The following is a 27,786-nucleotide window of genomic DNA, read 5'->3' as shown; positions in this document are numbered from 1 at the left end:
AGGATGAATGTGCAAGTAGAGATACTGGGGTGCAAAGGAGCAAGATAAATAAATAAATACAGTATGGGGATGAGGTAGTTGGATGGGCTATTTACAGATGGGCTATGTACAGGTTCAGTGATCTGTGAACTAAGTAAGACGTCCTGTGTCTTTTCCGTTTTGTTTGTAGCTAGCTACAGCTTGTTTGACCTGTTGTGTCAAGCCACTACGGTTTACAATGACGGTGTGCAGAAAGTAGTCCATCCCAACTTTTTCCCACTGATCTTTGTCGATAGAACCTGGTAAATTCAGGGCAGCAATGTTGTTGAGAGCAGTAGCAACACTTTTGCAGTTCTTCATGGTTAACGTTAAATCTTTAAAAAAAAAAGCCGATTTAGACAGGATTATCTACACATACTGAGAAGCTCACGCTATAGACAGAAGCGTGCTACATGGCAGACCCATCCGAACTCATCTCTCAGCATGTCCAGCCCATCCATTATCTCAGCTAATCATGCCTAGCAGGAATGTTCATGTATTTTTCTGTGGCTAAACCAACTAGGCTCATAATTTAACAATTGTATTTGTATTTACAGATGGCATAACATTTTGTTATTAAGTCACATGAAAGGTCACATCTTCCAGAAGGCATTTCTGCCAAAAATTGCATTTTGATGAAGATTTTTTCAGGACAACATGTCAGTTTATACTGCAAGAGCTCTGATAGGTTGGAGGACGTCCTCTGGAAGTTGTCATAATTACTGTGTAGGTCTATGGAAGGGGATGAGGACCAAGAACCTCCTAGGCTTTGTATTGAAGTCAATGTCCCGAAGAAGGACAGAAGCTGTCCTCTAGCTACACCATGGTTCTACCCTACAGAGTGATGTTGAGGCTACTGTCGACCTTCAATGGAAAACAGTGTGTTTTAATAAATTATTTGGTGTAATGTTATCTAAAAATGATTAAAAAACTTTTTTTTTTCACTATTTACTCTTACTATTTATGGCCAGATAACATTCCAATTTGCTCCGTTTTTTGGTTGATTCTTTCCAGTGTGTCAAATAGTTATCTCTTTGCTTTCTTTGCTTTAGTTGGGTCTAATTGTGTTGATTGGGCCTGTTTGTGTTTGTGGTGGAATGTGTGGGCATTGCTTCCTTTTAGGTGGTTATAGAAGTTAACAGCTATTTTCTGGATTTTGATAACTATAGTCCTAATATTTCGCTCTCTCACTCTCTCTCGCGTTCTCGTTCTCTCTCTTTTTCTCTCTCTATCTCCCCCGATCTCCCCCTTCCCTCGCTCCTCTCTAGATGCCGTGGCCTCGAACCCCTACAGAGCGAGTGTTGATGGAGCTGTTTGAGGGGAACGCTGCCCAGTTCCTGGCAATAGTGGAAGCGCTGTGGGACACCTCCCGTCGCCCACTTCAGACAGGCATGCCCGAGGAGCCAGAGATACAGGAGGTCTCCCTGGAACTCATGTCTGCAGGCATCAGTATACTGTCTGGTTAGTATTGTACTTACATTACATTCGGCAACTATTCTAGACCTCTTGATGTTTTCCACATTTAGTTATGTTACAGCCTTATTCCAAAATGGATTCAATAAAAAAATAAGTGATAAGTCTTTTTGACATTTTTGCAAATTTATTAAAAATAAAAAACATAAATAACTTATTTACATAAGTATTCAGACCTTTTGCTATGAGACTTGAAATTAAGCTCAGGTGCATCCTGTTTCCATTGATCATCCTTGAGATGTTTCTACAACTTGATTGGAGTCTACTTGTGGTAAATTCAATTGATTGGAAATTATTTGGAAAGGCACACACATGTCTATCTATATAAGGTCTGACAGTTGACAGTGCATGTCAGAGCAAAAACCAAGCCGTGAGGTCGAAGGAATTGTCCATAGAGCTCCAAGACAGGATTGTGTTGAGGCATAGATCTGGGGAAGGGTACCAAACATGTTTTGCAGCATTGAAGGACCTCAGGAACACAGTGGCCTCCATCATTCTTAAATGGAAGAAGTCTGGAACCACCAAACTGAGGAATCGCAGGAAAAGGGCCTTGGTCAAGAACCCGATGTTCACTCTGACAGAGCTCCAAAGTTCCTCTTGGAGATGGGAGAACCTTCCAGAAGGACAACCATCTCTGCAGCACTCCACCAGTCAGGCCTTTATGGTAGAGTGGTCAGACGGATGCCACTCCTCAGAAAAGGCACATGACAGCCCACTTGTAGTTTGCCAAAAGGCACCTAAAGACTCTGAGACCATGAGAAACAAGATTCTCTGGTCTGATGAAACCAAGATTGACATTTTTGGCCTGAATTCCAAGCATCACATCTGGAGGAAACCTGGCACCATCCCTACGGTGAAGCATGGTGGTGGCAGCATCATGCTGTTGGGATGTTTATCAGCGGCAGGGACTGGGAGACGAGTCAGGATCGAGGCAAAGGATGAACGGAGCGAAGTACAGAGAGATCCTTGATGAAAACCTGCTCCAGAGCATTCAGGTCCTCAGACTGGGGCAAAGGTTCGCCTTCCACAGCCATGACAACGAAGGAGTGGCTTCGTGACAAGTCTCTCAATGTCCTTGAGTGGCCCAGCCAGAACGCATAACTTTAACCCAATGAAACATCTCTGGAAAGACCTGAAAATAGCTGTGCAGCGATGCTCCCCGTCCATTTTTAATACATCTGCAAACATATCTAAAAAACTGTTTTTGCTTTGTCATTATGGGTTATTGTGTGTAGATTGAGTGGAATAAGGCTGTAACATAATACAATTGTAAAAAGTTAAGGGGTCTTAATACTTTCTGAATGCACTGTATATAACCATTATCCCAGTTAGTATCGTTGAGATTTAGAATCTATTTTGCAAGATAGATCCTTTAGCCCACACACTCATAGGCTAGCTTCATTAGACTACACTTCAGTAGTCTCACAGTGGCTGTTGGAAAATACTACCATTGATTGGACTGATTGAGATTGATGCTGTTTCCCTTCATTGTATGTTTAGGAATTGGAGGGTCCACTGAGCGAGCCAGGGATGACAGTATCCCCACCTGTTTAAATGCAGTGACAGCCAACTTTACTCTGATGGACATGGCGGCTGCTGGTGAGAACTTTGGAGTACTGTCTTTCCATATTAGCTAGTATGGTGCTGAAGGTGAAGTTTACCCTAAAACCAAAATTGGCCACTTTTCCTAATGTTACACTGTCTGTTGGTATAAAACAACATGATCAGTCCACCCCTTCAAGCTATCGCCTAGTCATTTGAAGTATGCCCATCAAGCATGTTTGTGTCTGAACAGGTAGCGAAACCCCAAGTAGCCCATCAATAAACAAATTACATTGATCAAGTTCACCAAATTATTATCCAACTCTGTGGTATTCTCAAGTATGCAACAGGGAAACAGACCAATATTTTAAGTTTATTTTCAAAATTATTTTTTTTACCCTTTCTCTCTCCAATTTCATCATATCCAATTGGTAGTTACAGTCTTGTCCCATCGCTGCAACTCCTGTACGGACTCGGGAGAGGCATGCGTCCTCTGAAACAGGACCCAGCTAATCCACGCTGCTTCTTGACACAATGCCGCTTAACCCGGAAGCCAGCCGCATGTGTCGGAGGAAACACTGTACACCTGGCAACCGTGTCAGCATGTGTTCGCCTGGCCCGCCACAGAAGTCGCTAGAGCACTTTGGGACAAGGACATTACGGCTGGCCAAACCCTCCCCTAATCTGCACGATGCTGGGCCAATTGTGCGCCGCCCCGTGGGTCTCTGTCGACTGTGTCAGAGCCTGGACTCGAACCAGGATCTCTAGTGGCACAGCTAACACTGTGATGCAGTGCCTTAGACCCCTGCACAACTCGGGAGGCCGAAACAGGCCAATTTAAAAACAATTGAACTATATTGAGCTATTGAACTTGTGATTAGTGTGATTGCGAAACAACACACCACTATTTGTCATACTTCAATTGCTTATTATTGTTATTATTCCCACCGCTACTCCTTCAGCTTTTATGCAAAATATACCATTTTAACTTTATATCGTGCAGAGAGGTTTAACTTGAGTTGGTTACATTTACATTTTTGATACTCATACTTTTTGAAATATAATCAGTTGAATATTATAATTTTAACATGGAGGTCTACAGTGACCAAAATATGCCTACGACTGACCACAACCACACAACTACTGACCACAAGCACACAACTACTGACCAGATCTACTGACCACACAACTACTGACCACAACTACGGATCGCAAGTACTGACCACAACCACACAACTACTGACCTCAATTACTTACCACAAACACACAACTACTGACCACATCCACACAACTACTGACCCAACAACTACTTACCTCAACTACTGACCACAACCATACAACTACTGATCAAAACTACCGATCACAACCACACAATTTACCACAACAACTGACCACAACTACACAACTGCTGACCACATCCACACAACTACTGATCACAACTACTGACCACAACCACACAACTACTGACCACAGCCACAGAACAACTTTGAGTAAAGCCAGTGTGTCTATGTATGCAGATGACTCAACACAGCTACTACAGCGAGTGAAATTACTGCAACACTTAAGAAAGTGCTGCAGTCAGTTTCCGAATGGGTGGCAAGAAATAAGTTGGTCCCTAATATTTTACAAACTAAAAGCAACACATTGTTCACTAAACCTCAACTAAATCTTAGAAATATAGTTGAGGTGACTAAACTGCTTGGAGTAACCCTGGGTCATGGTCAAAACATGTTGATGCAACAGTAGCTAAGATGAGAAGCCGAGAGCTCCTGGTCAGCGGGGTGGTGGCACCGGGATCCTCATCTCTCCCAAGTGGTCATTCTCTCTTTCTCCCCTTACCCATCTGTCTATCGCCTCCTTTGAATTCCATGCTGTCACAGTTACCAGCCCTTTCAAGCTTAACATCCTTATCATTTATCGCCCTCCAGGTTCCCTCGGAGAGTTCATCAATGAGCTTGATGCCTTGATAAGCTCCTTTCCTGAGGACGGCTCACCTCTCACAGTGCTGAGCGACTTTAACCTCCCCACGTCTACCTTTGACTCATTCCTCTCTGCCTCCTTCTTTCCACTCCTCTCCTCTTTTGACCTCACCCTCTCACCTTCCCCCTACTCACAAGGCAGGCAATACGCTCGACCTCATCTTTACTAGATGCTGTTCTTCCACTAACCTCATTGCAACTCCCCCAAGTCTCCGACCACTACCTTGTATCCTTTTCCCTCTCGCTCTCATCCAACACCTCCCACACTGCCCCTACTCGGATGGTATCGCGCCGTCCCAACCTTCGCTCTCTCTCCCCCCGCTACTCTCTCCTCTTCCATCCTATCATCTCTTCCCTCTGCTCAAACCTTCTCCAACCTATCTCCTGATTCTGCCTCCTCAACCCTCCTCTCCTCCCTTTCTGCATCCTTTGACTCTCTATGTCCCCTATCTCCAGGCCGGCTCGGTCCTCCCCTCCCGCCCCGTGGCTCGATGAGCTCACAGAACAGGGCTCCGGGCAGCCGAGCGGAAATGGAGGAAAACTCCCTCCCTGCGGACCTGGCATCCTTTCACTCCCTCCTCTCTACATTTTCCTCCTCTGTCTCTGCTGCTAAAGCCATTTTCTACCACTCTCAATTCCAAGCATCTGCCTCTAACCCTAGGAAGCTCTTTGCCACCTTCTCCTCCCTCCTGAATCCTCCTCCCCCCTCCTCCCTCTCTGCAGATGACTTCGTCAACCATTTTGAAAAGAAGGTCGACGACATCCGATCCTCGTTTGCTAAGTCAAACGGCACCGCTGGTTCTGCTCACACTGCCCTACCCTGTGCTCTGACCTCCTTCTCCCCTCTCTCCTGAAATCTCGCGTCTTGTGACGGCCGGCCGCCCAACAACCTGCCCGCTTGACCCTATCCCCTCCTCTCTTCTCCAGACCATTTCCGGAGACCTTCTCCCTTACCTCACCTCGCTCATCAACTCATCCCTGACCGCTGGCTACGTCCCTTCCGTCTTCAAGAGAGCGAGCAAAAACCTACACTCGATCCCTCCGATGTCAACAACTACAGACCAGTATCCCTTCTTTCTTTTCTCTCCAAAACTCTTGAACGTGCCGTCCTTGGCCAGCTCTCCCAATGACCTTCTTGATCCAAATCAGTCAGGTTTCAAGACTAGTCATTCAACTGAGACTGCTCTTCTCTGTATCACGGAGGCGCTCCGCACTGCTAAAGCTAACTCTCTCTCCTCTGCTCTCATCCTTCTAGACCTATCGGCTGCCTTCGATACTGTGAACCATCAGATCCTCCTCTCCACCCTCTCCGAGTTGGGCATCTCCGGCGCGGCCCACGCTGATTGCGTCCTACCTGAACCAGGTGGCGTGGCGAGAATCTGTCTCCTCACCACGCGCTCTCACCACTGGTGTCCCCCAGGGCTCTGTTCTAGGCCCTCTCCTATTCTCGCTATACACCAAGTCACTTGGCTTTGTCATAACCTCACATGGTCTCTCCTATCATTGCTATGCAGACGACACACAATTAATCTTCTCCTTTCCCCCTTCTGACCAGGTGGCAACTCTGCATGTCTGGCAGACATATCAGTGTGGATGACGGATCACCACCTACTGAACCTCGGCAAGACGGAGCTCTCTTCCTCCCGGGGAAGGACTGCCCGTTCCATGATCTCTCACGGTTGACAACTCCATTGTGTCCTCCTCCCAGAGCGCTAAGAACCATGGCGTGATCCTGGACAACACCCTGTCGTTCTCAACTAACATCAAGGCGGTGGCCCGTTCCTGTAGGTCATGCTCTACAACATCCGCAGAGTACGACCCTGCCTCACACAGGAAACCTAATCCAGGCACTTGTCATCTCCCGTCTGGATTACTGCAACTCGCTGTTGGCTGGGCTCCCTGCCCGTGCCATTAAACCCTACAACTCATCCAGAACCAGCCCGTCTGGTGTTCAACCTTCCCAAGTTCTCACCTCCTCCGCTCTCTCCACTGGCTTCCAGTTGAAGCTTGCATCCGCTACAAGACCATGGTGCCCAAAGCTGTGAACGGCACCTCAGTACCTCCAGGCTCTGATCAGGCCCTACACCCAAACAAGGGCACTGCGTTCATCCACCTCTGGCCTGCTCGCCTCCCTACCACTGAGGAAGTACAGTTCCCGCTCAGCCCAGTCAAAACTGTTCGCTGCTCTGGCCCCCCAATGGTGGAACAAACTCCCTCACGACGCCAGGACAGCGGAGTCAATCACCACCTTCCGGAGACACCTGAAACCCCACCTCTTTAAGGAATACCTAGGATAGGATAAGTAATCCTTCTCACCCCCCCCCCCTAAAAGATTTAGATGCACTATTGTAAAGTGGCTGTTCCACTGGATGTCATAAGGTGAATGCACCAATTTGTAAGTCGCTCTGGATAAGAGCGTCTGCTAAATGACTTAAATGTAAAATGTAAATGTAAGTCTGTCCGTCATAATCCGATGCTCTGCCTTCTTAACACCACTATCAACAAGGCAGGTCCTACAGGCACTAGTTTTGTCGCAGCTGGACTACTCTCCAGTCATGTGGTCAGGTGCCACAAAGAGGATGCACCACAACTACTGACCACAACCACACAACTACTGACCATAATCAATGACCACAACCACACAACTCCTGACCACAACTACGGATCACAACCACTCACCACATCCATACCGTAGGTCCCAAAGAACCTGTAAAACAACCATACAACTACTGACCACAACCACTCACTACATCCATACTGTAGGTCCCAAAGAACCTGAAAAACAACCATACAACTACTGACAACAACTACTGACCACAACCACACTCACCACATCCATACTGTAGGTCCCAAAGAACCTGCAAAACAACCATACAACTACTGACCACAACTACGGACCACAGCCACTCACCACATCCATACTGTAGGTCCCAAAGAACCTGCAAAACAACCATACAACTACTGACCACAACTACGGACCACAGCCACTCACCACATCCATACTGTAGGTCCCAAAGAACCTGCAAAACAACCATACAACTACTGACCACAACTACTGACAACAAAAACTACCAACCACAACTACTGACCACAACCACAACTACTGACAACTTCTAACCACAACTACTGACCACAACCACACAACTGCTCACCACAAGAACTGCTGAACACTAACTGCTGACCACAACTACTCGCCACAAAAACTACTAACTACTGACGCTGCTTCCAGAGGCAGTTTTAAACTCAATAGTGAGTGTTGCAACCGAGGACAGACAATTTTTTATGTGTTTCAGCACCCGGTGGTCCCGTTCTGTGAGCTTGTGTGGCCTACCACTTTGCGGCTGAGCCGTTGTTGCTCCTAGAGGTTTCCACTTCACAATATCAGCACTTTCAGTTGACCGGGGAAGTTCTAGCAGGGCAGAAGTTTGATAAACTGACTTGTTGAAAAGGTGGCAATCTATGACAGTGCCATGTTAAAAGTAACTGAGCTCTTCAGTACAGGCCATTCTACTGCCAATGTTTGTCTATGGAGATTGCATGGCTGTGTGCCTGAATTTGTCAGCAACCTCTCAGCAACAGGTGTGGCTGAAATAGCCAAATCCACAAATTTGAAGGGGTACTTTAGTGTATACAGTGGGGCAAAAAAGTATTTAGTCAGCCACCAATTGTGCAAATTCTCCCACTTAAAAATTTGAGAGAGGCCTGTAATTTATCATAGGTACACTTCAACTATTACAGACAAAATGAGAAAATAAATTCCAGAAAATCACATTGTAGGATTTTTAATGAATTTATTTGCAAATTATAGTGGAAAATATGTTTTCTGTAAGTCTTCACAAGGCTTTCACACACTGTTGCTGGTATTTTGGCCCATTCCTCCATACAGATCTCCTCTAGAGCAGTGATGTTTTGGGGCTGTTGCTGTGCAACACGGACTTTCAACTCGCTCCAAAGATTTTCTATGGGGTTGAGATCTGGAGACTGGCTAGGCCACTCCAGGACCTTGAAATGCTTCTTACGAAGCCACTCCTTCGTTGCCCGGGCGGTGTGTTTGGGATCATTGTCATGCTGAAAGACCCAGCCACGTTTCATATTCAATACCCTTGCTGATGGAAGGAGGTTTTCACTCAAAATCTCACGATACATGGCCCCATTCATTCTTTCCTTTACACGGATCAGTCGTCCTGGTCCCTTTGCAGAAAAACAGCCCCAAAGCATGATGTTTCCACCCCCATGCTTCACAGTAGGTATTGTGTTCTTTGGATGCAACTCAGCATTCTTTTTCTTCCAAACACGACGAGTTGAGTTTTTACCAAAAAGTTCTATTTTGGTTTCATCTGACCATATGACATTCTCCCAATCTTCTTCTGGATCATCCAAATGCTCTCTAGCAAACTTCAGATGGGCCTGGACATGTACTGGTTTAAGCAGGAGGACACGTCTGGCACTGCAGGATTTGAGTCCCTGGCGGCGTAGTGTGTTACTGATGGTAGGCTTTGTTACTTTGGTCCCAGCTCTCTGCAGGTCATTCACTAGGTCCCCCGTGTGGTTCTGGGATTTTTGCATTTTGTGATCATTTTGATCCCACAGGGTGAGATCTTGCGTGGAGCCCCAGATCGAGGTAGATTATCAGTGGTCTTGTATGTCTTCCATTTCCTAATAATTGCTCCCACAGTTGATTTCTTCAAACCAAGCTGCTTACCTATTGCAGATTCAGTCTTCCCAGCCTGGTGCAGGTCTACAATTTTGTTTCTGGTGTCCTTTGACAGCTCTTTGGTCTTGACCAAAGTGGAGTTTGGAGTGTGACTGTTTGAGGTTGTGGACAGGTGTCTTTTATTCTGATAACAAGTTCAAATAGGTGCCATTAATATAGGTAACGAGTGGAGGACAGAGGAGCCTCTTAAAGAAGAAGTTACAGGTCTGTGAGAGCCAGAAATCCTGCTTGTTTGTAGGTGACCAAATACTTATTTTCCACCATAATTTGCAAATAAATTCATAAAAAAATCCCACAATGTGATTGTCTAGATTTTTTTCCTTTTCATTTTGTCTGTCATAGTTGAAGTGTACCTATGATGAAAATGACAGGCCTCTCTCATCTTTTTAAGTGGGAGAACTTGCACAATTGGTGGCTGACTAAATACTTTTTTGCCCCACTGTATATAGTGTATCTAAAAAATATAGGCCTATCACTATGTTAACTTCATTAGGGACCATCAATAAAACGTCTTTCAGCCAGCCGAGCAAGCACGCAAAGTATATTTTACACAAGCCAGTTTTCTTAGCAAAACACTGCTTGCCAGTGCTATAGAGGTGCACATTATTTAGATAAATAGTGGCAGCAGCCTCCTACACTATTGTTCTGCAACTGCTAACCCGCGTTGACCAGTGTGTGTTTGTTCCCAGGGGCCGGGGGAGGGAGGGAGGGGGTAGCCACGCTACTATAGCAGTCACAATGCGGTGAACTTAAAAACTACTAGGAATTGAAGGCAATTTCCACCTAAATGTTTCTTCTAGCAAGATATCTAAAATATGTGAATGTTGTCAATAATGACATTTGGTGATGGTATTAGTGGGTTGATTTGAATACATATGAAAAAACGATTTAATACTGGATGTATGTTTTTTTACTGACTATCCTAATGGATACCAGAACTTCCTGGAAAAAAAGTGACGAGAGGACTATCCTGTTTTGCTTTGTACCCCCAGGGGAGAACAAGGTGTCTTTGGATGCAGCGGTGAAGTTTGTCAAGCTGCTGTTTCGATATGAGCAGTGGGACATGTTCTGTATCCTCTCTGACACACTGCAGCACACCGTACTGCCTGTAAGTCACAACACACCTCTACTGGGACTGGCTTCATACAATTATGTCGTATCAGTTACATACACAGTTGACTAACTAAGCCATACGTCTTCTGGATCTAGATCTATGAGATCAACATATACTGGGTTAAAACATTTGGGTCAGAAGAATCATTGTGTCCAGATAAAAATGGTCCTACTGTAGCAACTACTGTAATGCTTGTGGAGTGAGAATGACTAGATTCCAGTTATAATGCACAGTTATAATGTACGACTTGTGCGTGTGCGGACAGAGAATGGAGGGGAGGTCTTTTAGGAAGTCAGAGCTGGAGCTGAGGTTGCTGGACTCCATGGAGCGCCTCATGTCTACACAGAAGATCAGACTCAACACCAAGGACGACACTGTGTCTGGTACTGTAGCTGTCGATACTTCTGTCAACTAGCTGTAGAACTTTTGAAATGGCATATAACAAAAGAGTGCTGGACAGTGATTTAAGATGTTGTGTGTTGTGGTGTCTCCACAGAGAAGGACAGGCATCTGGGAGTGGTTATGAGTGAGGAGTTCGTTGGTCTGGTGCAGGCCTTATACAGCTGTGTCTGTGGTTCAGCTCAGGTTAGACAGTGCTTTGTAGAATCCAATAGTATCTATCTATTCCATATTTAATCAGTGACTGCTTCCTGAATACCTGTGTGTATCTTTCATCGTTGTATAGGACGTGCAACCTGACAGAGACCTGGTGATGGACATAGTGCTGTACCTCTGGTCTAAATGTAAGATCATTTTCCAGAGAGTCCAGGTTCGACACTGGGACCCTATACACTTCCTGGGCAAGATGGAGAACCTGGACAAGGTACAGTAGCTCTACACCAGGTTTTCCTAAACTTGGCATTGCTTGTACATACCCGTCTGGGGTACGCCAAACAAAAAAGTGATTCACATTTAAAAAAAAAAATATATATATATATATATATATTTTTTCAAACAATACATTTATATTTTCCAACAGGGATATACATTTGGAGGAGGTTTTTTTCTCACCTGAGTAGCCCTGTTTCACTGCCAAAAATACAATTAAACCATCTAGCGTTGAGCGAAATAACAGCACAAAGTCAAATACAGGTAGCCTAGTCAAATAATTAACATCCAATCACATTAACTGTTACTCTCTCACGGGAATTCCACTAACGGTCCATATGTAGCCAAATGTAGCTGCTGCTCATTCTGTTTGCTCTAAAATATACGAATTATATAAAATAAAAAAAATAAAAAGTTAGACCCGTGTCCATAGAGACACATACCAGCTCTAGTAGTACTGATACTACCAGCAGTACTACACTTGCACCTGTTGACGACACAAGTTGTTCTGCTTCCACGATCACATCCAATGCTAGCACTGACAGTTGTAAATCTGATGCAGCCGAAGAGCTACTGCCCCCTTACCCGGGAAAGCACCGAACAACAGACAGACGTTGGACCATCAAAGAGGCGCCAATATGATGAGAACTACATTGATTTGGGCTTCACTTATATTGGGAGTAGTGCCTTTCTTCAGCCACAGTGTTTTATATGTGTAAAAGTACTATTTCACAACTCGATGAAACTGTCACTCTTGCTCAGACATTTAGAAACAAAACATGCCAATTTGAAAAATAAGCCACAGGTGTTTTTTGAGCGAGAATTAAGATGACTTTAGAGTAGTAAGACATGTATAAAAGCAACAGATACCATTAATAAGAAGGGGTTAGAAGCATCTTATATGGTGAGCTACCGAGTGGCTAGGACAGGCAAGCCCCATACTATTGTGGAGGACTTCATTCTTCCTGCTGCTGCGGATATGGCTGGTACAATGCAGGGGGAAAAGGCAAAAAAAACTATACAATGTCTTCATCAAACAACACTGTTTCGCGACGCATCAGTGAGATGGCAGAAGATGTTTTGAAACATTTATTGCTTCGCATACAAGCCAGTGAAATCTATGTGTTACAGCTGGATGTGTCAACAGACGTGGCGGGCCTGGCAACTCTTATATGTCCGTATTTTGGGGGTCAATTAAAGAAGACATCCTCTTCTGTAAACCACTGGAAACCAGGACAACAGGAGAGGATATTTATAAAGTACTGACAGCTTTGTGCTTCAAATGGACTTTAGTGGTCAAGATTATTGGTATCTGTTTTGATGGAGCAAAAGCCAACAGGGAGACTTTGGACTGACCATCGCGTTCAAGCAGTTGCTCCCGACGCCACTTGGGTACACTGCAGAATCCACCGAGAGGCTCTTGAGTTTGTCACACGACTGGTCTATCTGGGTGATGTTCTGAATCTAGGATTGCAGGGACTCTGCAACTATATTCAATGTGCGGGACAAAATTATTAAGAAGTTGGAGCTCTTCTCTGTCTACATTAACAAGGACTTCACACAGGTCTTTCCGTCATTATGATTTTTTGTGTGCAAATGAACTCAAGCTTACGAACAATGTCAAATGTGATATAGCGAAACACCTGAGTGAGCTGGGTGTGGAATTACGCAGGTACTTTCCAGAAATGGATGACACAAACAACTGGATTCGTTATCCCTTTCATGCCCTGCCACCAGTCCACTTACCGATATCTGAACAAGAGAACCTCATCGAAATTGCAACAAGCGGTTCTGTGAAAATTGAATTTAATCAGAAGCCATTGCCAGATTTCTGGACAGGGCTGCGCTCAGAGTTTCTTGCCCAGACAAATCGTGCTGTTAAGACACTGATGCCCTTTGCAACCACGTACCTATGTGAGAGTGGATTCTCAGCCCTCACTAGCACGAAAACTAAATATAGGCACAGACTGTGTGAAAAATGATTTAAGACTGAGACTCTCTCCAATACAACCCAACATTGCAGAGTTACCTGCATCCCTTTCCAGCACACCCTTCTCATTAACCTGTGGTGAGTTATTCACCATTTTCGATGAACAAATATAGTTTTATATGTAAGATGGTTAAATAAAGAGCAAATTATTGATTATTATTATATTATTATTTGTGCCCTGGCCCTATAAGAGGTCTTTTTCACTTCCCAGGAGCCGGGTTGTGACAAATTCACAGTCATTCTAATGTTTAATAAATAGATCATATACTGTGTGTTTGGCAGCCTTACAATGATGGCAAAAGAGAGTTGAGAGTGCGCTGACTGACCCTGGTGATAGAGGGGGTACACCGCTGGAGTTTGAATGTTTGAAGTGGTACGGGACTATAAAAAAGTTTGGGAACCACTGCTCTACACAAATCAGTCTCTGCAAATATGTACTGTACATGATAGCTACTTATTTAATGTGTTACTCTCTCTCTCTCTCTGTGTAGTGGGTGTGGACCCTGTCTGTGCTCAGTGAGGTGGCTCATGTGTGTGAGCTGGCTGACTCAGATCCCATGGTGTTAGCTGAGATGACCATCAGGCTGGCCATGGTGCTGGAGAGCACTGCTGACTCCACTGTCCATTCAGGCAGGAAGACAGGTAGTTACTACCACCACTACCACACTTATTTCAGAACCCTTGACTTTTTCCACATTTTGTTATGTTACAGCCTTATTCTAAAATTGATGAAATAAAAAAACACCCTCAGCAATGTATACACAATACCCCATAACGACAAAGCGAAAACAGGTTATCAATTTCAGCAAATTTATAAAAAATTAAAAACAGAAATACCTTATTTACATAAGTATTCAGACCCTTTCCTCTGAGACTTTGAGTCCATTGATCATCCTTGAAATGTTTCGACAACTTTTGTTTTCCTTTTTTTTTTTTCTCCCCAATTTCGTGGTATCCAATTGTTGTAGTAGCTACTATCTTGTCTCATCACTACAACTCCGTACGGGCTTGGGAGAGACGAAGGTTGAAAGTCATGCGTCCTCCGATACACAACCCAACCAGCCGTACTGCTTCTTAACACAGCGCGAATCCAACCTGGAAGCCAGCCGCACCAATGTGTCGGAGGGTACACCGTGCACCTGGTAACCTTGGTTAGCGCTCACTGCGCCCGGCGCGCCACAGGAGTCGCTGGTGCGCGATGAGACAAGGACATCCCTACCAACCAAGCCCTCCCTAACCTGGACGACGCTAGGCCAATTGTGCGTCGCCCCACGGACCTCCCGGTCGCAGCCGGTTACGACAGAGCCTGGGCGCAAACCCCGGGACTCTGATGGCACAGCTGGCACTGCAGTACAGCGCCCTTAACCACTGCGCCACCCGGGAGGCCATGTTTCGACAACTTGATTGGAATCCACCTGTGGTAAATTCAATTGATTGGAAATGATTTGGAAGGTACATGACAGCCTGCTTGGAGTTTGCCAAAAAGCCCCTAAAGACTCAGACCATGAGAAACAAGATTCTCTGGTCTGATGAAACCAAGATTGAACTATTTGGCCTGAATGCCAAGCGTCACGTCTGGAGGAAACCTGGCACCATCCCTACGGTGGTGCATTGTGGTGACAGCATCATGCTGTGTGGATATGTTTTTCAGCGGTAGGGACTGGGAGACGAGTCAGGATCGAGGCAAAGATTAATAGAGCGAAGTACAGAGAGATCCTTGATGAAAACCTGCTCCAGAGTGCTCAGGACCTCAGGCCTGGGCTTAGGTTCACCTTCCAACAGGACAACGACTCCAAGCACAAGCCAAGACAACGAAGGAGTGGCTTCGGGGCAAGTCTCTGAATGTCCTTTAATGGCCTAGCCAGAGCCCGGACTTGAACCTTTTAGGTTCTAAATAAACAAAGCAAAAAACTAACGGACGACTAGGAAAAGTTTAATTTCTTGACACACCCATCCTGTTAGCGGGATCATTTTCGTCAACATCTGCTGAATTGCAGAGCGCCAAATTCAAATTAAATTACTACAAATATTTAATTTTCATGAAATCACAATTGCAATATAGCAAAACACAGTTTAGCTTGTTGATAATCCCCCTGGCGTGTCAGATTTAAAAAAAGCTTTACAGTGAAAGCAAACCAAGGGTTTATGTGAGGACATCTCTCTCAGCAGACAAAACATTAGAAACAGCTAGCAGCAAAGTAGATTGGTCACGAAAGTCAGAAAAGCAATAAAATGAATCGCTTACTCCCAGTTACACAATAAATGTTCCTTTTGTTCGATAAAGATTATTTTTATATACAAAAACCTCCATTTGGTTGGCACATTTTGTTTAGTAATCCACAGGCTCGTGCAGGTCACGACGGGGCAGACGAAAATTCCAAATAGTATCCGTAAAGTTTCTTTGAAAGATGTCAAACGTTTTTTCTAATCAATCCTCAGGTTGTTTTTACAATAAATAATCGATCATATTTCAACCGGACCGTAGATTTTTCAATAGGAGAGAGAGAGAAAATGTCTGCTCCAAGCTGCTCGCGCATGCAAAACTCTGGGGACACACCGCCATCCACTGACGCAACGTAATCGTTCTCGCTCATTTTTCAGAATAAAATGCTGAAACTATGCCTAAAGACTGTTCACACCGTGTGGAAGTCATAGGGAAAGGAATCTGGTTGATATCCCTTCAAATGGAGGGAAGGCATGCAATGGAATAGGGACTTTTCAAAATAAGAGGCACTTACTGGTTGGATTTTCCTCAGGTTTTTGCCCGCAATATCAGTTCTGTTATACTCACAGACCATATTTTGACAGTTTTGGACACGTTAGAGTGTTTTCTATCCTAATCTGACAATATGTATTTTAGCATCTGGGCCTGAGAAATAGGCAGTTTCATTTGGGTACGTTTTTCATCCAAACATCAAAATACTGTCCCCTACACTCAACCCTATACACTTGGGTGAATAAACTAAGTTTATTCTCCCAATGGGTCAAACAGCTACGAAGACATGTTTACATGAGTACATATATTTGTATTTTCTCTAAAAACTACATCTTTGTTGCTAGGCAGGAATTTAAGTGATGTGTGTAATAAACTGTTCCTTCCCCCTTCATGTGACCTGACCTGACCTCGGCCCCCATTCCTCACTAATCCACAGCTGTCCAACCTTATCAGTGACCTGACCTCGGCCCACATTCCTCACTAATCCACAGCTGTCCACCCTTATCAGTGACCTGACCTGACCTCGGTCCACATTCCTCACTAATCCACAGCTGTCCAACTTTATCAGTGACCTGGCCTCGGCCCACATTCCTCACTAATCCACAGCTGTCCAACCTTATCAGTGACCTGATCTGACCTCGGCCCCCATTCCTCACTAATTATGAGGTATTGTGTGTAGATTGATGAGGGGGAAAAAACAATCAATTTTAGAATGAGGCTGTAACATAACAAAAGGTGGAAAAGGTCAAGGGGTCCGAAGATTTTCTGAACTGTATGATCACCCTTGCACTATATTGAAATGATGGTCTCATTCCAGATTTTCCCTGACTCTTCTCCAATGTCAGTGTACCTAGGTCCATGGATCTGCAGTGATGTATTTTTCCCATGTTGTCCCACAGCCTCAAGCGAAGACGACAGCTTGGAGTCGACACCCACAGAGAAAAACACAGAGACTTTTTCAATGTTCAAGAAGTCGACAGTGGAGCAGCTGCAGTCCGTGTGGAACGTGGTAGAGAGAGGTCTGGAGGGAGTGATCAGAGGCTGGACCAGACTACTGCCCTGTGATGGATCAGCCATCTCCGACATGGTCTTCATGCAGGTAAGACCTCACCTTAACACCTAATGATATCTCCTCTCCTGCACAGCAAATAAAGTACATACTTACAGTCTTAAAAAGTCTTAAATTCATTCATCTGATTTAAAGGCCTTAATACGTCTTAAAATGTTCAATTTTCAAAGATCTTACAAATTGCGTCGAGATGACTACAGTGTTTTACCGTTATACCGTGCCGCTGCTTAATTGTTGCCACCACGGCAACAAAAGACAAACAATTGATCATCAAATAATATGCAAGGCAAATTTTCAAGAGAGCTATCCACATGTGCGCCTCTGAGTCGGGCTGTTGCCAGAGGAGATAGAGGAGAGAGCAAGGTAGATTATACAATCTGATAGATAAGAACACTAACTAGAGCTGGGACGGTAAACCAAAATGACACCGATCATTGCCCTCCTCTTACTGAAACAATTTTGGTTATGGGGGGTGGCTTATGGTGGAGAAATTGACATTCAATTCACTGACAACAGCTGTAGTGGACATTCTTGCAGTCAACATGCTAATTGAGACATCTGTGGCATTGTGTGCCAAAACTTCATATTTTAGAGTAGCCTTTTATTGTCCCCTCAGCTCTTCACCCTTGACCTCCCATTGGCCAAGGCCTCCTGCCAAACCGACAACAAGTTACTCCAGGAGTATACATGTTTATGGCGTGTCGTGACGTTGCTACCATTAATGCGGTGGCGGCTATTCATCGAATAATTACATACAACATTCAATTATTACGCAATTAAATTAATCATAACAATTACTTAAGTATTAATCTAGGGCACCACGGGAAATGTTTATTTAACGAGTTACCGTTTCCGGAATTAACAAAAAAATATCAGAATATCTCAATATACAATCCATCATCTATCTATCAATAATTTGCTCCTATTTCAGTTTCATTCTGAATGTCGTAATATCCTATAAATCTGCATGAACCCAAGTCTCCATGATGAATCAGTTTACACAAATTGTCATAATTATTTAGAATAATCACAAAGAGTGACATAAACACACACACAGGATAGATTATACGTTGATTACTAACAATGTAATGAAAAGTCCCTAGTGGACAAACCCGATATGACGGCTGGGTACACAATGAAAAGGGGTGGGGAAAGAAAGAGTGGGGAAGGAGAGACAAAGTTTAAAGTACTCTCATCGTAAGTGTGGATATTTAGCACCCTGACAACCGCTCATTCGGATTTAGAAATGCAAAGTACATATTTACACTTGTATGTCTTTGTCGTCTCGCTCTGTTGAAATCGCCCGATCAGTCTGTGACGAATAGTTTGACAGAAAGTCTCTAGTTGTGCAAGTCTCTGGACCATGTCCTTAGTAGTTGTAGTAGGTATTCCTTTGTTATGGAAGTGTCTTTTAGAATGGATACATCAGACGTACCAATGGTCTTTTGATAGGGAAATGTTCTTCCCCTCTCATCTTCGTTAGACTGGATCCTTCAAAGGTATACTTAAACAGCTGCAGACTGAATGTTCCGATGTAGTCTTTATCTTCTTAACTCGAGAGTTTGAGGGTCTTACCATTTTCTGGTCTGGTTGAGTCTAACCATTTTACACACAGTAGCAACCCTGTAAATTAACAACCTGGGGCGGCAGGTAGCCTAGTGGTTAGAGCGTTGGGCCAGTAACCGAAAGGTTGCTGGGTTGAATCCCCAAGCTTTCAAGGTAAAAGTATGTTGTTCTGCCACTGACGAAGGCAGTTAACTTCACTAGGGTAGGGGGCAGCATTCAGAATTTTGGATGAAAAGGGTGTCCAAACTAAACTGCCTGCTACTCAGGCCCAGAAGCTAGGATATGCATATAATTAGTAGATTTGGATAGAAAACACTCTAAAGTTTCCAAAACTGTTAAAATAATGTCTGTGAGTATAACAGAACTGACATGGCAGGCGAAAACCTGAGGAAAATCCTTCCAGGATGTCAGGATTTGGCCAGGGTTGTTCCGGTTTTTGGTCACTAGATGCCCCCATTGTGCCTTTTGACCTTTTGTTTTCCCTTGATCCCCATTATTATTTGCACCTGTGCCTCGTTTCCCCTGATTATATTTAAACCCTTTGTTTTCCTCAGTTCTGTGCTCTGTGTTTGTATGTTAGCACCCAGCCCTAGTACTCTGTGAACTCTTGTTGTTCCCGGTGGACTCTCTTGTGGAATTCTGTTTTTTGTTCTTGTTTGTTTGTTTTTTGAGTATCTTTTGAGGCTTTTTTGTGCTTTACCTTCCACCTTGTGGATTTACCTTTTTGTCTTGGAGGATTACCTTTGTTCTTGTGGAATTCCTTTTGAGGTTGTGGAGTTACATGTTTTCCTGAAGAACTTTACGTTTTACTTCATTAAATACACCGTCTCAAGTACTGCTGTGTCTGCCTCATCTTCTGGGTTCTGCTGACTATTCGTCGCTCAGTTGGTTAAGTGACTGTTTCTCACTCCGGAGACCCGGGTTCGTAACCGGGTCCTGACACAGGAAGTACTATTATTTTGAAAGGCTGTTCTTCCATTGAAAGCCTATCCACCATACAAAGACTTAGGACCCAGTTCACGATCTCTATGGCTTCTTCTACATGTGGCCAGTCTTTAGGCATTGTTTCAGGCTTCTACTCTGAAAAATGAGGGAGATACAGCACTTTCAAAGAGGGGACAGTGGAAATTTCCAGCCATGATCCCAGCCTGTGATCGGGCCCCAACCTTCTAGGGCAGACTGCACCCCACCATGCTAACAGGACAGCACCCCAATCAGAATAGACCAACAGTCCAGCAAGACAGCTTTGCAGAAGTTGCACAAAGAATAGAGAACCCTGCTGCAGCCGAGCTATACAGTGTTGCTGTATATATTCTGAACCATATTCCTGTAAAACTCTGAGAGGATAGAAGTGCTGTTCACCTGCCTCCTCTGAAGCCTCTTCTTTTAGGGTGCTGCTATAGGTCACCAAGTGCAAACTGTCGAATATCTGGAGAATATGTGTGTGATGTTAGATAAGGTCTGTGATGCTAACAGATAAATATATTTTCTTGGTGACCTGAACACTGACTGGTTATTATCTAGTTTTCCTCTCAAGAGGAAGCTTCTTACTGTTACTAATGCTTGTAACATGACTCGGGTTATCACTCAACCAACTAGAGTGTATACTAATAGTGTTGGATCTGTGACATCCACTTGTATATATCATACACTACATGACCAAAAGTATGTGGACACCTGTCGAACCTCTCATTCCAAAATCATGGGCATTAATATGGAGTTGGTCCCCCCTTTGCTACTATAACAGCCTCTACTCTTCTGGGAAGGCTTTCCACTAGATGTTGGATCATTGCTGTGGGGACTTGCTTCCATTCAGCCACAAGTGCATTAGTGAGGTCGAGCACTGATGTTGGGCGATTTGGCCTGGCTCGCAGTCGGCGCTCCAATTCATCCAAAAGGTTCCTTCTCCACCCAAATGTACAGTTGGCACTATGCATTCAAGCAGGTAGCATTCTCCTGGCATCTGCCAAACCCAGATTTGTCTGTCGGACTGCCAGATGATGAAGCATGATTCATCACTCCAGAGAATGTGTTTCCACTGCTCCAGAGTCCAATGGCGATGAGCTTTACACCACTCCAGCCGACGCTTGGCATTGTGCATGGTGATCGTATGTTTGTGTGCATCTGCTCGGCCGTGGAAACCTATTTTCAGTGGCAAGAAAAAGTATGTGAACCCTTTGAAATTATCGAGATTTCTGCATAAATTGGTCATCAAATATGATCTGATCTTCATCTAAGTCACACCAATAGACAAACATAGTGTGCTTAAACTAATAACACACAAATTATTGTATTTTTCTTGTCTATATTGAATACATAATTAAAAAATTCAGTGTAGGTTGGAAAAAGTATGTGAACCCCTAGGCTAATGACTAAATGGAGTCAGGAGTCAGCTAACCTGGAGTCCAATCAATGAAACGAGATTGGAGCTGCCTTGCCCAGTAAAAAACACAACATTTGAGTTTGCTATTCATAAGAAGCATTGCCTGATGTGAACCATGCATTGAACAAAAGAGATCTCAGACACCACAGAAGAAGCCACTGCTGTCCCAAAAAAACATTGCTGCACGTCTAAAGTATGTTGAAGGGAGCATCATGTTTTGGGACTGCTTTGCTGCCTCAGGGGCTGGACAGCTTGCTATCACGGAAAAATGAATTCCCAAGTTTATCAAGACATTTTGCAGGAGAATGTAAGGCTATCTGTCCGCCAATTGAAGCTCAACAGAACTTAGGTGATGCAACAGGACAACGACCCAAAACACAGAAGTAAGTCTACAACAGAATGGCTTCAACAGAAGAAAATACGCCATCTGGAGTGGCCCAGTCAGAGTCCTGACCTCAACCTGATTTGAGATGCTGTGGCATGACCTCGAGAGCAGTTCACACCAGACATCTCACAAATATTGCTGAACAGTTTTGTAAAGAGGTATGGTCTAAAATTCCTCCTGACAATCGTGCAGGTCTGATCCGCAACTACAGAAGATGTTTGGTTGAGGTTATTGATGCCAATGGAGGATCGACCCGTTATTAACTCCAAGGGTTCACATACTTTTTTTGTTTGTTTGTGACCTAGATGAAGATCAGATCAAATTTTACGACCAATTTATGCAGAAATCCAGGTATTTCCAAAGGGTTCACATACTTTTTCTTGCCACTGTAATTTAGCTCCCGATGAACAGTTCTTATGCTGACGTTTCTTCCAAAAGCAGTTTGTTTTGTAACCTAGGTCAGAGGATTTTTATGCGCTTCAGCCTACCATTTCGTAGCTGAGCCATTGTTGCTCCTAGACGTTTCCACTTCACAATAACAGCACTTACAGTTGACCAGGGAAGCTTTAGCGGGACAGAAATTTGACGAAATAACTTGTCGGAAAGGTGGCATCCTATCCCAGAGTGGCGCAGTGGTCTAAGGCACTGCATCTCAGTGCTATAGGTGGTTTGTATCCAGGCTGTATCACAACCGGCCGTGATTGGGAGTTCCATAGGGCGGCGCACAATTGGCCCCGCGTCGTCTGGGTTTGGCCGGTGTAGGCTGTCATTGTAAATAAGAATTTGTTCTTAACTGACTTGCTTAGTTAAATAACATTTAAAAAATGACAGTGCCATGTTGAAAGTCACTGAGCTCTTCAGTAAGGCCATTCTACTGCCAATGGTTTCCTATGGAGATTGCATGACTGTTCACTTGATTTTATACACCTGTCAGCAACAGGTGTGGCTGAAATAGCTAAATCCACTAATTTGAAGGGGGTGTTCACATACTTTTGTGTATATCAAGTGTATTTTCCTTTCCCTTACCCTCATCCCTCTCAGCCATACAGGTTTTCAATTCATCATCTATCCATGGGGATTTGGTTGTTTTAACAGTCCGTTTCTTTATGGGTGCATGCCTGTCAGTAACCGGAAGAAGCAATTTCATTAACATTTCAAGTGCAGCTTCAGGATATTCTACATCAGACCAACAAATATTTTTCACATCTTCAATATAGGAATCATTGCAAAACCTCTAACATCTCTGGAGAGACCTGAAAATAGCTGTGCAGCGACGCTCCCCATCCAACCTTACAGAGCTTGAGAGGATCTGCAGAGAGGAATGGGAGAAACTTCTTAAATACTTGTCTGCCAAGCTTGTAGCGTCATACCCAAGAACACTCGTCTGTAATCGCTGCCAAAGGTGCTTCAACAAAGTGCTCAGTAAAAGGTCTGAATAGTTATGTAAATCTGATACTTAAATATATAATGCATTTGCAAAAAAATATGAAATATATGTTAAATAACACATGGAATCATATAGTAACCAAAAAAAGTGTTAAACAAATCAAAATATATTTTCGATTTTCGATTCTTCAAATAGCCATCCTTTGCCTTGATAAAAACATTTTTCACGTTCAAACGGCTCTCCTGTAAAGTTGTGACTTGCGACATACTCCTAGCTTACTGAATTGGGTCACATATGCTGAGTACTTGTTGGCTGCTTTTCCTTCACTCTCCAATCCAACTCATCCCAAACCCTCTCAATCGGGTTGAGGTCGGGAGATAGTGGAGGCCAGCTCATCTGATGCAGCACTCCATCACTCTCCTTCTTGGTCAAATAGCCCTTACACAGCCTGGAGGTGTGTTAGGTCATTGTCCAGTTGAAAAACAAATGATAGTCCCACGAAGCGCAAACCAGATGGAATGGCGTATCGTTGCAGAATGTTGTAGTAGGCATGCTGGTTAAGCATTCGAAATCAATTCTAAAATCACAGACAGTGTCACCAGCAAAGCACCCCCACACCAACTCCTCCATGCTTCACGGTGGTAACCACACATGCGGAGACCATCTGTTCACCTCTGCGTCTCACAAAGACGCTAATGAACTTTTTCCTTTGCAGCAGAGTTAACTCTGAGTCTTCCTTTGCTGTGGCGGTCCTCATGAGAGCCAGTCTCATCATAGTTCTTGATGGTTTTTGCGACTGCACTCGAATACATTTTCAAAGTTCTTTACATTTTCCGTATTGACTGACCTTCATGTCTTAAAGAAATGATGGACTGTCGTTTCTCTTTACTTATATGAGCTGTTCTTGCCATAATACGGACTTGGTCTTTTACCAAATAGGACTATCTTCTGTATACCTCTCCTACCTTGTCACAACACAACTAATTGGCTCAAACGCATTAAGGCGGACAGAAATTCAAATGAAGTTTTAACAAGGCACACTTGTTAATTGAAATGCATTCCAGGTGGTTGAGAGAAGGTGGTTCAGAGAATGCCAAGAGGAACACTTTTTTGGTTGCTAAATGATTCCATATGTGTTATTTCAAAGATTTGATATATTCACTATTATTATACAATGTAGAAAATAGTAAAAATAAAGAAAAACCCTTGAATGAGTAGGTGTGTCAACCTTTTGACTGGAACTGTGTATATATTTTTACCACATTTTAATCGAATAGACACTCAGGTGAAATACCGAATATCAGATTATTACAACCTATATAATCCTTTTTTAAAGGTTGTATAAAGAACCCTGCTCAAAAGGTTCTACAGTATATGGAATCTTTATGGTGCTATGATGAACCATTTCGTAAGGTTCTAATAAAGAGCCATTCTCAAAGTTTTTACAAAGAAACCCTTTGAAGAACCGTACAGGTTTCTTCATTTTGTTTTCTTCATATGGTTAGCCATATTGTTTTGTGTCCAAATGTTAAAGTATGTTCCTCTATACAGTGCCTTGCAAAAGTATTCATCCCCCTTGGCATTTTTCCTATTTTGTTGCATTTCAACCTGTAATTTAAATATATTTTTATTTGGACTTAATAGTCCAAGTAACAAAATAGTCTAAATTGCTGAAGTGAAATGAAAAAACAAACTTATTTCAATCAATTCTAAAAAAGAAAATAATAAAAGTGATGTGTACATATGTATTCACCTCCTTTTTTATGAAGCCCCTAAATAAGATATGGTGTGACCAATTACCTTCAGAAGTCACATAATTTGTTAAATAAAGTCCACCTGTGTGCAATCTAAGTGTCACATGATCTCAGTATACACCTGTTTTGAAAGGCCCCAGAGTCTGCAACACCTCTAAGCAAGGGGCACCACCAAGCAAGCGGCACCATGAAGACCAAGGAGCTCTCCAAACAGGTCAGGGACAATGTTGTGGAGAAGTACCGATCAGGGTTGGTTTATAAATAAATATCAGAAACTTTGAACAACCCACGTAGCTCCATTAAATCCATTATTACAAAATGGAAAGAATATGGCACTACAACAAATGTGCCAAGAGAGGGCCGCCCACCAAAACTCACAGACCAGGCAAGGAGGGCATTAATCAGAGAGGAAACAAAGATACCAAAGATAACCCTTAAGGAGCTGCAAAGCTCCACAGCGAAGATTGCAGTATCTGTCCATAGTACCACTTTAAGCCGTACACTCCACAGAGCTGGGCTTTACGGAAGAGTGGCCAGAAAAAAATAAGCAAACACTTTTGGTGTTCGCCAAAAGGCATGTGGGAGACTCCCCAAACCTATGGAAGAAGTTACCCTGGTCAGATGAGACTAAAATAGAGTTTTTTGGCGATCAAGGAAAACCCTATGTCTGTTGCAAACCCAACACCTCTCATCACAATGAAGCATGGTGGTGGCAACATCATGCTGTGGGGATGTTTTTCATCGGCAGGGACTGGGAAACTGGTCAGAATTGAAGGAATGATGGATGGCGCTAAATACACGGAAATTCTTGAGGGAAACCTGTTTCAGTCTTCCAGAGATTTGAGACGGGGACGAAGGTTCACCTTCCAGCAGGACAATGACCCTAAGCATACTGCTAAAGCAACACCTGGGTGGTGCAAGGGGAAACTTTTAAATGTCTTGGAATGGCCTAGTCAAAGTCCAGACCTGAATCCAATTGAAAATCTGTGGTATGACTTATTGATTGCTGTACACCAGCGGAACCCATCCAACTCATCCAAACAGCAGTTTTGCCTTGAAGAATGGGCAAAAATCCCAGTGGTTAGATGTGCCAAGCTTATAGAGACATTCCCCAAGAGACGTGCAGCTGTAATTGCTGCAAAAGGTGGCCCTACAAAGTTTTGACTTTTGGGGGTGTGAATAGTTATTTACGCTAACCTTTTCTGTTTTTTTTGTCTTATTTCTTGTTTGTTTCAAAATAAAAAAATATTTAGCACATTCAAAGTGGTAGGCATGTTGTGTAAATGACATGATACAACCCCCCCAAAATCTATTTTAATTCCAGGTTATAAGGCAACAAATAGGAAAAATGCCAAGGGGGGTGAATACTTTCGCAAGCCACTGTATTTCATTTAACCTACTTTAATAGTGAAAATGGTGACTGAACAATAAAGGATTTAAATAACATTTCTTAATTGGAATAATTCTCTTCTTTTAGTCTGTAATCAGACCCCATAACTGTCTGCGTGCATAGTTAGCATGTTGTGGCATAACACAACAGAACAGATAAACTGGAATGACCGTCTCACTCATGGTTGTACATACAAAAACACGCCCCAAAATATTCTAATGAGCCACCACATGTTAATCACTAAAAGAGTAAAGAACCATTTTCTGAACTGCAAAGAACAATTTAAGCGCTTAAAGGGTTCTTTGAGTCATTAGGGTTCTACATAGACCCATCACCCTTAACAAGAACCCTTGAAGAACCTTGAAGTGTGAAGCACTAAAAATACCATATTCCTACCTACCTGTAGGGTGTCCAATCAAAAGCAATTTTTTTGACCAATGGGTAAAATAATATGTTAATTGTGTAGATAATCCTCTAAGAAAACCAATGGTCCCAATCTCATGTCTCTATCATAATCTGTTTAAAAGTTTTTTTTTTGTTGTTTTACCCTTGTAGGATGGCCAAAATTAGGGTGACTAAATCAATGGAGGCCAGAGAAAAAAAGTGGTCAAAAATAAGGAAGATGGAACAGCTTTGACGTCAGCTAGGCTGGGTTGTGTGCGAGAATGAAGGCTCCCTGACAGGCTCACTTTCCCATTGAACTCGTCATCTTTCTTCTCGAGTCCGCAGGACATAAAACAATATAGAAGTAAGATAGATATCGATTTTCAGACATGAACTGTAGTATTTTCACATTTTAGTAAACATTTTAGTAAAACCAAACATTAAAGACACCTGCTCTTTCCATGACAAAGACTCACCAGGTGAAAGCTATGATCCATTATTGATCTCACTTGTTAAATCCACTTCAATCAGTATAGATGAAGGGTAGGAGACAGGTTAAAGAAGGATTTTTAAGCATCGACCATTGTGACATGGATTGTATATGCCATTCAGAGGGTGAATGGGCAAGACAAAAGATTTACAGTAAGTGCCCTTTGAACGGGGTATGGTAGTAGGTGCCAGGCGCACTGGTTTGTGTCAAGAACTGCAACGCTGTTGGGTTTTTTCACGCTTAACAGTCTCCTGTGTGCATTAAGAATAGTCCACCACCCAAAGCACATCCAGCCAACTTGACAAAACTATGGGAAGCATTGGAGTCGACTTGAGCCAGCATCTCTGTGGAATGCTTTCGACTCCTTGTAGAGTCCATTCCCCGACGAATTGAGGCTGTTCTGAGGGCAGTACAGGGAAATGGGAGGTCGCAACTCTTTCCGGCGCCGACAGAGATGGCCGCCTCGCTTCGCGTTCCTAGGAAACTATGCAGTTTTTAGTTTTTTTTACATGTTATTTCTTACATTAGTACCCCAGGTCATCTTAGGTTTCATTACATACAGTCGAGAAGAACTACTGAATATAAGATCAGCGTCAACTCACCA

The 27,786-nt window shown here is 43.4% G+C and overlaps 1 protein-coding gene across 1 annotated transcript in view; it reads left to right on the top strand.

Annotated features, from left to right (window-relative positions):
• Positions 1 to 27,786, top strand: part of LOC118366065 (cilia- and flagella-associated protein 54) — a 64,120-nt gene that overhangs the window by 5,527 nt on the left and 30,807 nt on the right. Inside the window, exons 8-15 of the mRNA XM_052491605.1 lie at positions 1,287 to 1,479; positions 2,992 to 3,090; positions 10,719 to 10,834; positions 11,106 to 11,223; positions 11,337 to 11,425; positions 11,526 to 11,663; positions 14,150 to 14,300; positions 17,274 to 17,473. Coding sequence (XP_052347565.1) covers positions 1,287 to 1,479; positions 2,992 to 3,090; positions 10,719 to 10,834; positions 11,106 to 11,223; positions 11,337 to 11,425; positions 11,526 to 11,663; positions 14,150 to 14,300; positions 17,274 to 17,473 — 1,104 coding nt within the window. The remainder of the gene's footprint in view (positions 1 to 1,286; positions 1,480 to 2,991; positions 3,091 to 10,718; positions 10,835 to 11,105; positions 11,224 to 11,336; positions 11,426 to 11,525; positions 11,664 to 14,149; positions 14,301 to 17,273; positions 17,474 to 27,786) is intronic.

Source organism: Oncorhynchus keta, chromosome 33 (assembly GCF_023373465.1).
Source record: "Oncorhynchus keta strain PuntledgeMale-10-30-2019 chromosome 33, Oket_V2, whole genome shotgun sequence".
Classification (NCBI taxonomy): domain Eukaryota; kingdom Metazoa; phylum Chordata; class Actinopteri; order Salmoniformes; family Salmonidae; genus Oncorhynchus; species Oncorhynchus keta.
Note: the sequence above shows the minus strand (reverse complement) of the source record. Positions and strands in the feature narration are given on the sequence as shown.